The sequence below is a fragment of the Zootoca vivipara genome, chromosome 11 (assembly GCF_965207765.1).
Source record: "Zootoca vivipara chromosome 11, rZooViv2.hap1.1, whole genome shotgun sequence".
NCBI classification, from domain to species: domain Eukaryota; kingdom Metazoa; phylum Chordata; class Lepidosauria; order Squamata; family Lacertidae; genus Zootoca; species Zootoca vivipara.
This window is the reverse complement of record NC_142594.1, coordinates 50,703,108-50,719,919: the sequence shown is the minus strand read 5'-3', so window position 1 is coordinate 50,719,919 and position 16,812 is coordinate 50,703,108. Positions and strand designations below refer to the sequence as shown.

Below are 16,812 nucleotides of genomic sequence, written 5' to 3'. Positions count from 1 at the left end.
AAATCAAGACAGCTATTTGTGCCAATTAAAAGGACATAAAGCATTAACTTTTTTTTTTAATTCAGTGGCTAACAATCTTCAGCTACTGTCATGAGATTTGTGGCTTTATGTTGCTTAATCTTATTTGATCAAGGCTTGTTTCCTTCAGTTACTTAATGAGTAAGATTTGCCTCTTGATGTAGCAGCTTAAAGACCAGGTGTGTGTATTCTATGTGCTGCATCTCTAACTGGATGATCTGTGCATATGCATTTCAGCATTCTCCATGTAGTAATTTCCCTTCTTTCAATGTCCTTACAGAAGATATCTGCTGTAAATAGACAAAAGAATGTCAATTTGCACCAGCCTTACGTTCCTCACGGTGGCCGGCCAGGTGCACCTGGGAAGTCCAGAACCAGGATATGAAAGCAATAACCTCCTCTGTTTGCTCCCCAGCTCCCAGTATTTAAGAGGTACACTGCTTTTGAGCCAGGAGGTTTTGCTTAATCATCACGGCCAGTAGCTACTGTGCTCCCATGTACGTTTTCATCTTCTTCTTTTCTCAAAGCCATCCATTTTTTTTGTGGCCCTCGCCACAAAGTACCTTCTTTGTTTTGTTTCTTAGGAACAGTTTGTTAAGGCTTTCCATATCAAAGAAATACAGACAACAAAAACCCGGGACGTATACACCTATCACCCGGTTACAGCAAACGTAAGACCAAAACAAGCAGACAGCAGAAAATCTCCCACAAATATACAATACATAAACACATGAACAAATAAAGACTGAGTGAAGCAATAAAAGGAGCTGTCTTTTATGTAATTAACTAGCCAAGCATAACAAGAAGGGAAAATAATAAACTCAGCCAGCCTGTAATAATAAAGCAGTACGAGTTGATGGAGGAAGCCAATCACCCTCTTTGACCAAAAAATATCTAATAAAACAAAACCATTTCACATAAGACTTTTTCACCCTGTGGACTCTTCCTTTCCCTCAATTGACAAGTTTTACATAAGGGCCACCAACCAAATATGAGAATACCACTCCCGTATCAAATTTGCTGTTACTAATCTCAAATATTGTGCTACCACTATACAGGCTGCAATTACAAAGGGAAATGATAATAAAAGTAAAGACGGAAACCAATAAACCCTTATCACCACATAGTTGAGAAGGTTTCACTCCCTATATGCTAACAGAAGCCTCACTGTCTGCTGAGTGATTCTGCCACGGTGGATGATGCTTACCAGATTGCCCCTGCCTACGTATTTCACACTCTCGCAGAATTCTTCCTTGTCATACTGTTGCTGCCTTTGTATTAATGGATTTTGAATTGAGTTTGTGTGGTTGGCCTGCATTCCCTCTACCAAGAATCGAAGCACACTCATTCATGTTTTGTAAAGGTAAAGGTAAAGGGACCCCTGACCATTAGGTCCAGTCGTGACCGACTCTGGGGTTGCGCGCTCATCTCGCATTATTGGCCGAGGGAGCCGGCGTATAGCTTCCAGGTCATGTGGCCAGTATGACAAAGCCGCTTCTGGCAAACCAGAGCAGCACATGGAAATGCCGTTTACCTTCCCGCTGTAGCGGTTCCTATTTATCTACTTGCATTTTGACATGCTTTCGAACTGCTAGGTTGGCAGGAGCTGGGACCGAGCAACGGGAGCTCACCCCGTCACAGGGATTCGAACCGCCGACCTTCTGATCAGCAAGCCCTAGGCTCAGTGTTTTGTACAACATATCAAATTGGCCACCATGTTTGGTTGAGATTCTCACTCATCAGCTTGTGCCAGAAATATAAGAAGCCTTACTCTATAGCTAAAGCCAGCAGGCTTATGCCTTCAAGTCCAAGATTCCATTGTTATTGCATCCATTTATATGCAGTCTCAGTTTTGCCATGGAACCAAATATGACATGGGGTTCCCAGGTAGTCACTCAACCAGGTGCTGTATCAAAACACAGGCTTGCTTAGCTTCAGTGTGGCCATTGCTTCATGTTCCTTTAGACCAGGCACCCCCCAAACTTTGGCCCTCCACATGTTTTGGACTACAATTCCCATCTTCCCCGACCACTGGTCTTGTTAGCTAGGGATCATAGGAGTTGATCTAGACCGATCTAGAACCTAAGGAGAGCCCTGGTAGACAGTCTAGAGGCTGATCTAGTCCAATATCCCATCCTTACAGTGGCCAACCAGGACCCTATGGGAAGCCCACAAGCTAAATACACATTTGTTAGCCTTTAAGGTGCCACAGGGCCTTGCTTTCGGCCAAAATGCAATGATTCTCTTGTTGATCACTCCCACAAAATGATCTTTTTTGCCCCAGTGGTCCTCTCCCACTTTTGTGTAGAGCATTGTGTCAAAACCCAATGTAGGTGCGCCTGAACAGCGGATTGATACCTGGCAATCATCCCTGGGCCTGTGCATGGTGGACTTTGTGTGTCCTATTGATACATTGAAGGGACCCAGGTGGCGCTGTGGTTAAACCACTGAGCCTAGGGCTTGCTGATCAGAAGGTTGGCGGTTCGAATCCCTGTGATGGGGTGAGCTCCCGTTGCTTGGTCCCAGCTCCTGCCAACCTAGCAGTTCGGAGGCACGTCAAAATGCAAGTAGATAAATAGGAACCACTACAGCGGGAAGGTAAATGGAGTTTCCATGTGCTGCTCTGGTTTGCCAGAAGCAGCTTTGTCATGCTGGCCACATGACCTGGAAGCTATACGCCGGCTCCCTCGGCCAATAATGCGAGATGAGCGCACAACCCCAGAGTCGGTCATGACTGGACCTAATGGTCAGGGGTCCCTTTACCTTTACATTTGTCCACAAAGTCCATTGATACATTAAGCCTGTAGCATCAGGGCGGAGCAGCATGTTGGGTAGTTGGGAAGCAGTGCATAAGTCCTGGGCATGTGGAGAAGGGAGGTGGGTACCGTATGTTTAGCCTGGAGAATAGAAGACTGAAAGATGATATCGTAGCCATCTTCAAATGTCTACAGGGCTGTCACATGGAAAATGGAACAAGTTTGTTTTCTGCTGCTCCAGAAGTAGGACCTGAAGCAATGGATTCAAATAACAAGAAAGGGGGTTCCAACTACAGTGGTACCTTGGTACTCAAACAACTTGGAACCCAAACACTGCAAACCCGGAAATAAGTGTTCTGGTTTGCAAACATTTTTTGGAAGCTGAACATGCTCCATTTGAGTGTTAAACTTCCAATTTGAGTGCCACACTTCCGTTTTGGGTGTTACGCTGAGGTCTGTCTATTTTTTCCATTTATTTTCCATTTTTGTTTTTGTGGCTCTTTTGTTTTTGTTTCTGTGACTGTGTGGAACCCAGTCCAGCTACCGATTAATTGATTGAATGTGTGACTGCAGTATATTGTTTATTGCCTTCATTTTATGGACCAATAGTATTGTTAGATAGCAAAATTCATGTTGCTGTTATAGGGGTTGTTTTTAAAAGTCTGGAACGGATTAGTCCATTTTGCATTACTTGCTATGGGAAAGCGTGCCTTGGTTTTGGAACGCTTTGGTTTTGGAACGGACTTTCGGAACGGATTAAGTTTGAGAACCAAGGTACCACTGTACAGAACTTTCTGACAGTAGGAGCCGTTCGACGGTGGGACAGGCTCCATCAGAAGGCCACGGGCCCTCCTTTTTGGAGGTTTCCAAGCAGAGGTTCGATGGCCATCTGTCAGAGATTATTTAGCTGTGATTCCTGAATTGGAGGGGGATGGATCTTTGGGTCTCTTCTGACTCTGTTGTTTTTGTTGTTCTTTAGTCATTTAGTCGTGTCCAACTCTTTGTGACCCCATAGACCAGAGCACGCCAGGCACTCCTGTCTTCCACTGCCTCCCGCAGTTTGGTCAAACTCATGTTCATAGCTTCGAGAACACTGTCCAACCATCTCATTCTCTGTCGTCCCCTTCTCCTAGTGCCCTCCATCTTTCCCAACATCAGGGTCTTTTCCAGGGAGTCTTCTCTTCTCATGAGGTGGCCAAAGTATTGGAGCCTCAGCTTCAGGATCTGTCCTTCCAGTGAGCACTCAGGGCTGATTTCCTTAAGAATGGATAGGTTTGGTCTTCTTGCAGTCCATGGGACTCTCAAGAGTCTCCTCCAGCACCATAATTCAAACGCATCAATTCTTTGGCGATCAGCCTTCTTTATGGTCCAGCTCTCACTTCCATACATCACTACTGGGAAAACCATAGCTTTAACTATACAGGCCTTTGTCGGCATACTTCTGACTCTACATACTTTGTCGGCATACTTCTGACTCTACAATTCTGTTATTCTATTATTAATTTTCTCTTGCTGTGGGGGAGCCATCGGGTAAGAGCATCATTTGAATCAGGCCTAAATTGCTGCAGACTAGCACAGCTATCTCTCTGGAATTAAAGTAGCAGTTGGTAGATGTGAAGAGGAAATGGTTCAGCTCTCTGATCAATTAATCAAATTGAGGCTATTGCACAAGGGAGTACAGAGAAGAACTTCATTGACTGATACTTCAGAAACCTGCACATTAGAAGCGGGAGTTAGTGGAGTAAGCTTGAACTAATATATTACCCCTTTGCTTCTGCTTGTTCTTATTCGATTTAAAGTGAAATATATATTAATATATTTAATATCTGCTATGCAGTGGAAGGGGGTTGCCACCTTTGGAGACTTGTGGAGACAATTCTAGGAGCAGAATTGCCTTTGCTCCATGCAAGTCTTTGCTTATATGTTTCTATGCAATGATATGCAATACGTTCTCCGTTCAAGAAATAGTTATTATATCTGGTGGGTTTATTTAATCTCTCCCTTCCTTGACCTGCTAGGTCATTAATACTTCAACTGATGGTTTAATTTATGTGAAACATGACCAAAATCATTAGGTGTAATTGCATATTTTTTTAAAAAAAGTTATCAGGCATGTGGTTGTGTTTTTTTAAAAAATGAAATAGGATGGAGCAAGGTACTACTAGGGAGGCAGTGCTGAGGAAATTCGGGGTCTCTTTGAGTTTGGAAAGTAAAGCAGGGGACGGAGGTGTAAGGAATGCATGAGTGTAGAGAAAGCAGATAGGGTTTAATTTCTCTCTTCCTCTTATAATACTAGAACTCAGGGCATTCAGTAAAGTTGACTCTAAGCTCTAACATAGCTGATCTTATTTTTCTGTTGTTGTTTCGTCGTTTAGTCGTGTCTGACTCTTCGTGACCCTATGGACCAGAGCACGCCAGGCACTCCTGTCTTGCACTGCCTCCCACAGTTTGGTCAGACTCGTGTTGGTGGCTTCGAGAACACTGTCCAACCATCTCGTCCTCTGTCGTCCCCTTCTCCTAGTGCCCTCCATCTTTCCCAACATCAGGGTCTTTTCCAGGGAGTCTTCTCTTCTCATGAGGTAGCCAAAGTATTGGAGCCTCAGCTTCACGATCTGTCCTTCCATTGAGCACCCAGGGCTGATTTCCTTCAGAGTGGATAGGTTTGATCTTCTTGCAGTCCATGGGACTCTCAAGAGTCTCCTCCAGCACCATAATTCAAAAGCATCAATTCTTCGGCAATCAGCCTTCTTGATGGTCCAGCTCTCACTTCCATACATCACTTCTGGGAAAACCATAGCTTTAACTATAGAACCTTTGTTGGCAAGTTGATGTCTCTGCTTTTTAATGTCTAGGTTTGTCATTGCTTTTCTCCCAAGAAGCAGGCGTCTTTTAATTCTGTGACTGCAGTCACCACCTGCAGTTATGAAGGAGCCCAAGAAAGTAAAATCTCTCACTGCCTCCATTTCTTCCCCTTCTATTTGCCAGGAGGTGATGGGACCAGTGGCCATGATCTTGGTTTTTTTGATGTTGAGCTTCAGACCATATTTTGCGCTCTCCTCTTTCACCCTCATTAAAAGGTTCTTCAATGTATTTGCCTAGTCGGAAGAACCGGGATAACTGGCATTGTTTGGAAGAGAAGAATCCCTAATGAAAAAAAATAACAGGATTGATGTATAACATCTGAATCTAGTAAAGGAAATTAGGCACTAGAACTCTTGCATCATATTTTGAAATACTTGTGTACTAAACCCAAGCATTTTGCAGCTCGTGACAGGCCAGGAAAATTATTAGCTCATATGCTGGCAAATTGGTTTTGGAAAGAGTCAGTCCCCCCCCCCCCCGTCAAGAAAAGTACATAATGCACTGGCGATGAGCAATAAAGAAAACTGTGCAATATATGCTAGAGTATTATTTCATAAGCTTCATATTCTGCTTTTCACATGGACCTTACAAAGAGGTTTATTGATGGTCATTGTTACAATAATGTCAAATAGAAAAGACAAATGTTTTTGTTTTTAAACGAAGTTGGTATCTGTTTCTTCTATTCCCTCAGGGCAAAGAGAGCTCTTCCAAAGCTTCTGTGGTGGAAATTGGGGGAGGCAGGAGCTACTCTTGCTTTTTCTCTGTGCTCCTCAGGGCGAGGTGATGTCTATTAAAAAAAGCAGTCATATTAACAGTTTCTTAGGCTGCCTCCGCACCATACATTTAAGGCACAGTTAAAGCGTATCCCCCTCAAAGATTCTTGGGAACTGTAGATCTGTGAGGGGTTCCCAAGATCCTTTGAGGAGGGCTGTAAAGACATGTATCATGTTTACACATCTTAAATAACATGGCTTAAATAACCCATAATTAAGAGTGGAGATTATGGAATCCATTCAGCAAAAATAAAGTAATATTTCTGGCCCTGGTGGTTTTAAACTATGGTTACCATGAAGTGTGTGTTTGATATTTTGAAACTCTACTTAATGGAAGTGGGGTGAGCATAATAGGAAATACGAAGGGAAACTTCTAGAAGAGAGCCTCCCTCAACATGGCGCCATTTGGACGTTGTTGGACTCCAACTGCCCTCAGCCCCAGCCGGCATGGCCAGAGATGGTGGGAATTATAGTTTGACAATATCTGAAGGGTGCCAGGTTGGGGAAGGCTCATGGACAGGAATTTGAATAATACCCACAGTGAAGCTAGGGAAAGAGAGAGGTCATGTGGCGTTTTATTGTCCTGTTTCTCTGAAGTCATGGCTATAAAATGGTGGCAGCCATCTTGGATGGACGGAAGGGCCTTCAGCCTGAGAGATGAAATTTCCACACTTTCAAAAATTAAGGGCAGAGGGATAAATGAGGATTGTAGAGAAGTGGGGAGTGAGTTGAGGGCCAGTCCTGGAAAACATTTACAGAGAAGCATTTTCTCTTTTGCGCGTACGGAAAGCAACTCATTGAGAGAACTAAGGGTTGAGAAATTTTTTCAGGAATTCCTTCCCGCCCCCCAACCCAAATCTTTGCGATTCTGCCAGTCGCATACTGTTAAGAAATAATGTGACTCATATTATTTCTTAACAGTGTGGCACAGTGACACATATGTTGTGACAAGACAGAGGGAGAGATTTGTGTCACAGTCTGTCAGCTGAAATATGGGAACTTTATAAGAGGCTTGCAGTTCTCGTGACCAAACTTGAGGAGAAATTGACATAAAATAACACCCCAGTGTTGATTGACTCCTTGAAAAGTCCACACAGTGTGTAAATACCATTAGTGATAATTGTTGCTTGGGGGGGGGAGTTGTGGAAGGATTTTATCCTACATCTAAGGAAAAGTATGAGAGATTGGAGAGCCTTGGCAAAATGGTGCAAATTTGTTTAACCTGCTGCTGTGTCTTCAGAATGACATAAAACTTGAAATCCCTGAAGAATATGCTGGGTTTCTGTGGGATTTAGAAACACAATAAGCAGAGTCCTAGTATGTTAACATATTGGAATATGATATAGAATCTGTACGAGGTCCGTCATTAAAAAATGAAAACATCTTAATTTCAGTTGAAAGATACTTTCTCGGTGATACGTCTTGATACGTTGCCATGGTCAAAAATGACGAAATGGTTACGGACTTCAAACCAGGTTTGGACGAGAGATATCACCCAGCCCTATTGGATATATGTAGCCACAGTACAAGTATGTGGAAGGAGTTCTTCTACAAAGTTATTTGGGAATTAGCTTTATCTCATAGTTTGCCCTGAAGTTGCAGGTTTATGATTTTATAAGGTAACCCTCTGAAAAAGTAGATCAGATGACTCCCAGCTGCTTAAATCTCTTTATTGAAAAGAGACATTGGACTTCCGGTCTACCGCCATTGCCGAGCGGCGAGGAAACCTCGAGTTCCGAGGTTCCTGGCGCGAAGGAGGGGGGACCCCCAAAAGAAAGTGGAATGACCTGTGGAACTGGCTGAATCATCTGGGAGACCTCGAGTCCAGGGGGTGGGGTGCTGAATCAGATTTAAATGTATAAATGTTATTAGGCTAGAAGAACCAATATCTGAATTTATGGATAATTTTTGGGAATAAATTATAGGCTAAGGGGTGAAATAGAAGATAGAAGGTTGGGAAAATGATTTATGATTTGGAATAATTGATGAATTATAAGTTTAAGGATAGTTGATGTTTATAGATTAGGAATAGTTGAGAGATAATGATAAAAATGTGTTAAAATGATTAAAGATATAATATGAAAATTGCTTAAGTGGGATTTAAAAATGGACCCAGTGAGGGGGGAATTGAGGAAGTCTACAATGTTAAGTAAAAATGAAAGATGTTTTATGTTTGGTTTTTGTCTTTGTTTTTGTGATTTTTTTTTGTATTTTGTATTGTTTTAAAATGAATAAATATTATTTGAAAGGGAAAAAAGAGAGACATTGGCTCTTAAACTATTGCTTTCGACTAACCCGTCTACCCTCCTGCTGCCTAGCAAGGAACAACATTAGCATTTTTTAGAAGGCAAAATACTCTATTATTTTTTCTCTCTTAGCCCGTTGAGATATGGTCACAAGTTCTTGTTTTACTAATCTGCATCCAGAGGTGTTCATCCAGTCCTGACCGCTACAAATGTAGTTTTACTCTGGAGCAGGTTTGTCAGCCCTTTGCCTGGACAGCTCTTGGCAATTGAGAAGTACCTTCCGACACATTTTTTGAAAGCTGCTGGGGTAGTGGCACACTAGACAATTAAAATATTATTTATAACTGGCCACTTATATTTGGAGAAGGGGCAGTTCAGAGGCAAAGGAGGAATGGGGATACCATTTTGACTACAGCACTTCCTGTTTACCGGTAATAATAAAAATACAGTGGTACCTCGGTTTAAGTACACAATTGTTTCCGGAGGTCTGTACTTAACCTGAAGCGAACTTAACCTGAAGCGAACTTACCCATTGAAAGTAATGGGAAGTGGATAAATCCGTTCTAGACGGGTCCGTGGAGTACTCAACCTGAAGCGCACTTAACCCGAGGTATGACTGTAATAAAAAAGCATTGAGCCACAGTAAGATGAGAAGTGGATACAGTGATTGTAGCGTTTATTATGGCATCTTCCATCAAGACAGCTGCAGGGGATTAAGGAGGAATGGTGTACCATTCTGAGCTGGTCGCTGTGTGCTGGAAATGGGACTGCAGAATTGCTTTCCCTCCCATCCCAGGGAATTAACGCTGAATAGTTTGGGTGCCCTTTAAATTGGCCCAGGAGGGAGCCTGGCCGAAGGGGAAGGAAGGAATATAATTCCTCGTTTTCAAATGGCAAATCTAATTTGAACATGCTAATAGTGCTGCGAGTAAATAAACACACGTGGCAAAAGGCATACAACTCTTGTCACTCACTCACTCACTCACTGCTTTCCTGAGCTGTCAGTAGCAAGGGGGGGCACATCTAGACGGTTATGTGGTGGTGGTGGGGTACCTAGATCATCTCTCAGATCCTAGAGTTCTTAACAGGCATGGATAAAAACAGCTTTAAAGCCAGTGCAACCACTCTCAGTCCTGTGTCCAGAATAAAAATTAGCAAAATAAATGAATAGTTTTCAAGACCTGAGGTTGTGAAAATGATATAAAGGTGGGCTTGGAAGTGTTTTGGGGTGGAGAGGGGAATTACAGCTGCAGAAAGTTCAAGAGGGAGAGAAATATTTTGACGGTTGGGGTGAGGAACACGAAGGACTGTTGCTAGAGGTTTTCCGACTAAAGTTTCTGGACTTTGTGTTTAATTCAGTCATGAGAGCTAGGAACCCCACTCAGGTTCTGAGGACGCCAAATCCTATGTTAGTTTGCATTGGGAGATTTGCGCATTGCATTTCCTCTGTGTTGGGCTCCTTTGCTAAAGTGCCTTGATGGGTGACCATCTGGGAAGTATATAAAAGTCAGGGCTGGTTAGCTTCAGCGGCAAAACTGTTTGCCATGTCAGCTTGGCCTTGTAAAGGGTGAGAGAGAAGACTTTGGGAAGCTTCGTCTCCCCTTTCAAAAAACTGTTCCTTGCCTCACAACAGCTTCCTCCTTGTCTCCTCATTGTGACCTTTCCCTCTTCTTGCTGTTAGCTTTGTGGTTTTGGTATGATGTGTCTGTAGTGATACCTTCAATCTTGTTCTGCCTCCCCTGTGGAATGTTACAATTTAAATTCCATAGCAGCTCAGCCATCCCAGGAATTGCAGCTATGCCTTTATTAACGTTTTTCTTAAGGCAGCCTGGCGATCCGCCTTAAGTTTGGTCTGGAAAATCCATGGTGTGCCACAGTCGCTGCCAAAGTGAGAATTCACTTGTGTGTCTTGTTGCATTATTTTTTTTAAAATACTTTGGAGAAAGTCATCCCTAGCAAGTCTCCTTGTTTGCTCTGCAACCTAATAGTTGCGGGGGGGGGGGGGGATATGAATGGATGTAGTGGGGAGCAAGTGAAATATGGAGCCTTGCATTTAAATCAGGCATGGGCCAACTCGGCCCTCCAGATGTTTTGGAACTACAACTCCCATCATCCCTAGCTAACAGGACCAGTGGTCAGGGATGATGGGAATTGTAGTCCCAAAACATCTGGAGGGCCGAGTTGGCCCATGCCTGATTTAAATTTTGACCTGGTAGCCATAGCTGAAAAAGCCATTGCATGTTGACATTTGAGCTGGCCACTGGAGAAGAAATGGAGGGCCCATCAGAGAATTGCAACTGGTTTCTGCAAGAGGAGTTACTGGCAGGCTAGTAATTTATCCTTCTTCTTTTTTTTTTTTAAAGGCAGGACTATGGGATTCCTGCAAGTTTGTGGGCAGAATATGCAATTTGAATATGCCAACAGTGTTCAAAAGCAGCACTATTTATGAATGTATTCATACAAAGAAAACCAGTGTGGCTTATTGGCTAAGAGTGTTGGACCAAGACCTGGAAGGGCAGGGTTCTAATCCCCACTCTGTCATGAAGACCTCAGCCTGACCTACCTCACAGGGTTGTTGTGAGGATAAATTGCAGGTAGGGAGAAGCACGCACACCACCTTGAGCTCCTTGGAAGAAAGAAGGGCCATAAATGAAATAAATAAATAAATAGAATTAAAAAATGTAGTATTTCGGACCTCTCCTTGCAAAGAGATGCTAATTCAGCAGCAACCTTAGCAGCTTCTTCCTAACTTTGTATTTTTTTATGTGTTTTCTCTGCCAGGCAGTGGAGCAACAGCAGTGGTCCAAGCAGCCTATTGTAGTCCGAAGAAAGAAAAGGTGGCAATCAAGCGGATCAACCTTGAGAAATGCCAGACCAGCATGGATGAGCTTCTGGTACAAAAATCCCATCTATCTTCTTCCACAATTCATTTTAGGGTCTATAAATCACCGTTGCTCTATGTTGGCGGAGGAGTTCCCCCCTGTGCAGGCAATTTGTTAGACTCTCTGTGACTGTGCTGGGTTTTTGTGTTGTTTTTTTACTTTTGTTTTAAGGAAAAAGTTGAAGACCTCATGACTGTAAGCAACATTTGAAAAACAGTGTTAAAATCTTGTGGTTGCTCTCTCTGTGTGTGTGTGTGTGTAGGTTTCCTGGATTTGTGGGTAGGATTTCACCCTTGGATTGCATAGGAGAAAGTTGTACAGTGGTACCTCGCAAGACGAATGCCCTGCAAGACGAATTTTTCGCAAGACGAATGCGTCTTGCGATCTGATGGTGACTTGCAAGGCGAATTCGTTTTGCGAAAAATTCGTCTTGCAAATCACGGTTTCCCATAGGAATGCATTGAAATTTCAAAAAAAGAAATTTCAATGCATTCCTATGGGAAACCGCGATTCGCAAGACGAATTTTTCGCAAAACGAATTGACCCACGGAACGAATTAAATTCGTCTTGCGAGGCACCATTGTACAATTGCAGGAAACAAAAAGATGGGGGGGGGACACTTGATCAATGGTAGGAAACCATTTTCACGTTGAGGGCCACTTTCCATCGTGAGCAGCCTTATGTTGGCTGTGTGGCATGGGTATGAGTGGCCAGAGGCAAATAAAGGCATGGCAGTGGATGTGGCTCTTACATCCAAACCAGGGCTGGGAGATACCAGGTTTTCAGCATCACAATACAGTCATACCTTGGTTCTCAAACATAATCTGTTCCGGAAGTCCGTTCGACTTCTGAAATGTTTGAAAACCAAGGCGTGGCTTCTGATTGGCGCAGGCAACCCAGAAACAATAGCCGACAGCCGCATCGGACGTTTCACTTCCGAAAAACATTCAAAAACTGGAACAATTCCGGGTTTTTCACGTTCAGGAGCCAAAATGTATGAGTACCAAGACATTTGAGAACCAAGGTACGACTCTATATCACCAGCTAAACATCACAATATACTGATCTGTCACAATGTCTGAAATAAGGATGGAGCCATGCATAGCGCACACACGCAAACCATGATTCGCCATATATTTTCCGGACAAAAAAATTATGAAACTGCTATCATGATATGGACTTCAGACAGGTTTTGAACGATATATTGATATGTCACCCAGCCTTAATCCTAGCCACTAACCCCTACCCCATCTTGGCAAGTAAGAAACATTATCATAATTATTGCAGCCAGGAAAAAGCACTTGAGAGTGTGGAACAGGGCCTGTGAAAGGTTGCAAGGCCAAATGGAGGGGCCTGGAGGGACACATTCCTTCCCCCAGACTGTGAAGTGTTTCCTACACTGCCTCTTGCTCTCAAGGAGTCAGACCACTCAGTTTTGTGAGCTTTAGTTCCACTTCAACTGTGAAGTAAGTTGTTACAGGTCAGATCTGGTTCAGGTGTATACAGGTTTGGGAAGTGATTCGATCCCTTAAAGATGAATTACATTTGCAGTGCCTGTAGAGGTGGTGGTGAGGGCACGATGCCACCGGTGGAAAGGCTGCTGAGAGCAGCTTGCCCCAGAGCCATGCCACCCCCACCCAACCACCCAAAACCTAGAGGCCGAGCCTGTGTGTCTGAATGCCTTTCGCATCCCTTGTACCATTCGGCCCCATCCCCTCCTCCCTTTAGTCCCTTCCTGCTAAAGTAGTCACACATACTGTTGGAACTTGGGCACTTGCCAGCTCGGGGCTCAAAGAACCATTCAGAAAGCTCTGCGGCAGAAAACACAGATAAAACTCCTAATTAAATATTTTAATCTCCAGCTGACCCAGTCCTCCATAACAGCCCCCTATTTCATTGGCTAATGAATGGGGCAGCAATGAATCGCTTCATTTTCTTCTCAAGAGGTCCCAATTAGGTGACCTGATGGGCAGTCGGTCTTTGTTTACCAGGCTTTTCGTTGGGGGAAGGAACCTCTTGCTTTTCTTCCCCTAGTGACTTAAACATAACAAACAAAGTTTTAATATTTCATCCGAGCTGCACCCTGTCAGGGACAGGAAGGTGGGAATTTTCCACCTTCAATAGTTTCTTGCGTCTCTTCTCAGCCATCCAGTCCTCCTCCTGATAATGGATGGTGGTGGTGAAATAATCAAGACAAACACAGATTTTAAAAAAAGATCTGCCCAGTTTTCTTTCTCCAGCAGTGGCTGGACAGATGCCTCCAAGAAATCCACATCTGGCAATCGTGACGGTGTAGAATGCTTATTGCAGGGCTTAGTTTCAGCGGGGGCTAAGCCTGATCCCCAGCACATGTGAACGAAAATTGGTGCCACTATCTTGAGCATGTGCAGAGTGTTTTTATTGTTGAGCAGCCAGACAGCTGTGATGTATTTGGCAAACAATGGACCATGTTTCCACACTACCGTACTACTTAACTACTCCTGCTTTTTAGTACAGTATTCCCATTTAACACCCTCCCCCAAAGCCACTTGGTTTGCTGTGAGTGTGTTCAAACATCTCTTTCTAAACACACTGCTCTTGCCAGCTGGGCCAGAGAAACTGCCCTGCATGATGGAATGGTTAATTAGCCTCCAGTGTTGTGGGTTTTCCAGAAATTTTGAGAAATTTTGGAAATTTTGAGTTTGAATTAAAACAAACAAACATTCTGATGCCCCTTGTTTAGTAAACATTGCTTAAAACTTTGAAACTGCCTGGCTTGCCTAATTTTCACCTGCAGCTGACATCCTTTCATAATTATTAATGAATTTATGGAGTGGAACATTTTCCATGGTAAAATAAAGTGCTGGAAAAATTTCCACTGTAACATTTAATTGCCTAGTTACACTGATTAAAAATAGTTTGCTTGGAAACGTTTGCATAATTGATTGAGCAATGGATCTTAAAACACACACACACAGGTACTACTTAACAACTACAGATGGTCAGTGCTCTTGATTAAACGCACAACCAGGAATGATTCTTTTAACATGGTGCGGACTTCAATTTAACTTGTGGGCAGATTTAAGCAGGTGACTCACTTCGTCACCCAAGGTTTCTTTAATCAAATGCCTGTCCTAATGCATTCCAAAGACTTTTTTTGGGGGGGAATCATTGCCTTGAAGAAACACCAACTTAATAGAGCAGTCACGTTAACTCTGGAAAGAGAGAAAGAAAGACAGAGCGATGAATTGGTGCCTCTTCCACAGCCCAGCCATTCTTGCGCACTCTGAGTGCTGTTCTCCTTGCTTATTCTGCTGATCAAGGGGGGAATCCAAGCCCAGTTGCCAGCTTGCAACACATTCCATCCAGTTTCTAGGCAACACAATCCTAGCTTTTGTGCCACATCAAAAGCCCTGGCCTTTCCCACCTTGGTGGTGCTGGGGTGGGGTGGGGATGGAGCAGAGAATAATGTATTGGGGAGGTCAAATAGACCAATAGGCGGGGGGGGGGGGGACGGGACCATAGGCAGATTTTGTGTTGGGGTGTGTTAAGTCTTGTTGTGGGTGGAGGCGCAAAAGCTTTGATCCCCTCCATCTCCCTCCCCGGTCAGCTGGGCAGCTAAGGCTCCCTTACTATTGCCGCCTGCCCCAAGGTAATGCAACCGCAGCAGGCATGGCTCTCTTCAGTTTTGACTTTGCTTGATCTTCTGGCACTTTTTACATTTCCCTCTTTTAAAGAACTCTCTGCCCCCTTACTGGGTTTGTTTGGGCTGCACTTCCTTCCAGAATTTGTGGGGTGCAAGGAAGGATAGGTAGATAGCTGCAGTTTCTCACCCATTGTTGCAAGGCAGGCATAGATTTAAAACTATGAAAATGCTCATAACCAAATTAACTGATTGGTTAGGCCTTGGGATGTTGATCGTGCTGCAAGTATGATGCAGAAGAAGGTTTTTTTTGTTGTTGTTGAGGGGGGGGGGTAACATTAGATAGAAACGGAGTTTGAAAAGGCATCCTCCTTCAAATTGCTTGGAACAGCCTTCCTTAGAAGACCTATATGTCAGCAAGAGTTGTTTGACAGTGGGACAGGCTCCTTCGGAAGGTGGTGGATTCCCCTTCACTTTAAAACAGGTTGGTTGGCCTTCTGTCCAGAATTCTTTAGCTGTGATTCCTGCTTTGCGGGGGGCTGGACTAGATGACACTCAGGGTCCCTTCCAACTCTACAATTCTCAGATTCATTCCAGGGCACTTCAGATGTTGCTGGACTCCAAATTCCCCATCATCCTTGACCATTGGCCATGGTGGTTCGGTCTGATAGGAGTTTCAGCCCACAATCCCTGCGGGGGTACCAGGTTGTAAAAGCCTGCCTTGGAATGATACCCCCCCCCCCAGAAAAGAGCTTGCTGGGCATTCTTGGAAGCACTTAACTTGTGGTTAAAGTCTCAAAATATACTCAAGGGGCTGCGTGGCCTCCTGTGACCCTCACACCTTGTTGTCATGTGGCGGTTTGCGACAGCGACGTGTTTATAATTAACAGGCGTGCATTTCTCGATGAATGCCATCTTCATACACAGTGGCAGTGTTTTAAATTTAGAAAGCTGGGGCTTGCCCACACCATGGATTAGCGTGGGGGATTTAGTATGGAAATATGCACGCAGTAACTCAAGGACACCTTGGCTGTTAGGCAGAGCAAGGGAAAAAAGGGAAGAAGAAGAAGAAGAAGAAGAAGAAGAAGAAGAAGAAGAAGAAGAAGAAGAAGAAGAAGAAGAAGAAGAAGAAGAAGAAGAAGAAGAAGAAGAAGAAGAAGAGATCATTGAGATGTAGACACGATCTTCCACAAAATGGGGAGTGGAGGGAATCGTGGCAGACACTTGTGGAATATAATAGACAGGATGTGAAGCTAGGGATTACAGGTGGGCAGGCTAGCTGACTGCACCCCTCTCTCAAGTAGCATTCAGGCTGATGTTGGGAATGTGCAAAATTCCTGGGAGCCAGAACACAGGAAGCTTCCTTATACTGAATCAAGACTGTTGATCCACCTAGCTCAATATTGTTGACACTGACTGGCAGCGGCTCTCCAGGGTTTCAGGCTTGATCGTGCCCAGTGTCCAAAGAAGAGCCTTGGGAAAGGGAGCTTTTGACTTGTATTTCTAGAGCAGCAGCTCCTCCATCCTGGTATCTCATGCTATATAGCAATGGTTCCCAAAAAAGCCCAGCCATGGACCACCTACCTTGGAAAAAGGTTGGTCTCTCAGTGGTAGTTTTTGTTGTGTGAATGGTGCCACCATACCCTCCAGCAA

The 16,812-nt window shown here is 43.9% G+C and overlaps 1 protein-coding gene across 2 annotated transcripts in view; it reads left to right on the top strand.

The window, feature by feature from the left end:
• OXSR1 (oxidative stress responsive kinase 1) overlaps positions 1 to 16,812 on the top strand; it is a 90,145-nt gene that overhangs the window by 11,190 nt on the left and 62,143 nt on the right. For both annotated transcript variants that reach the window (XM_060280927.2, XM_035128996.3), the window contains exon 2: positions 11,437 to 11,549. Coding sequence is in view for 1 of the 2 variants with exons in the window: in XM_035128996.3 (XP_034984887.3) it covers positions 11,437 to 11,549 (113 nt within the window). In the remaining variant the exon portion in view is untranslated. The remainder of the gene's footprint in view (positions 1 to 11,436; positions 11,550 to 16,812) is intronic.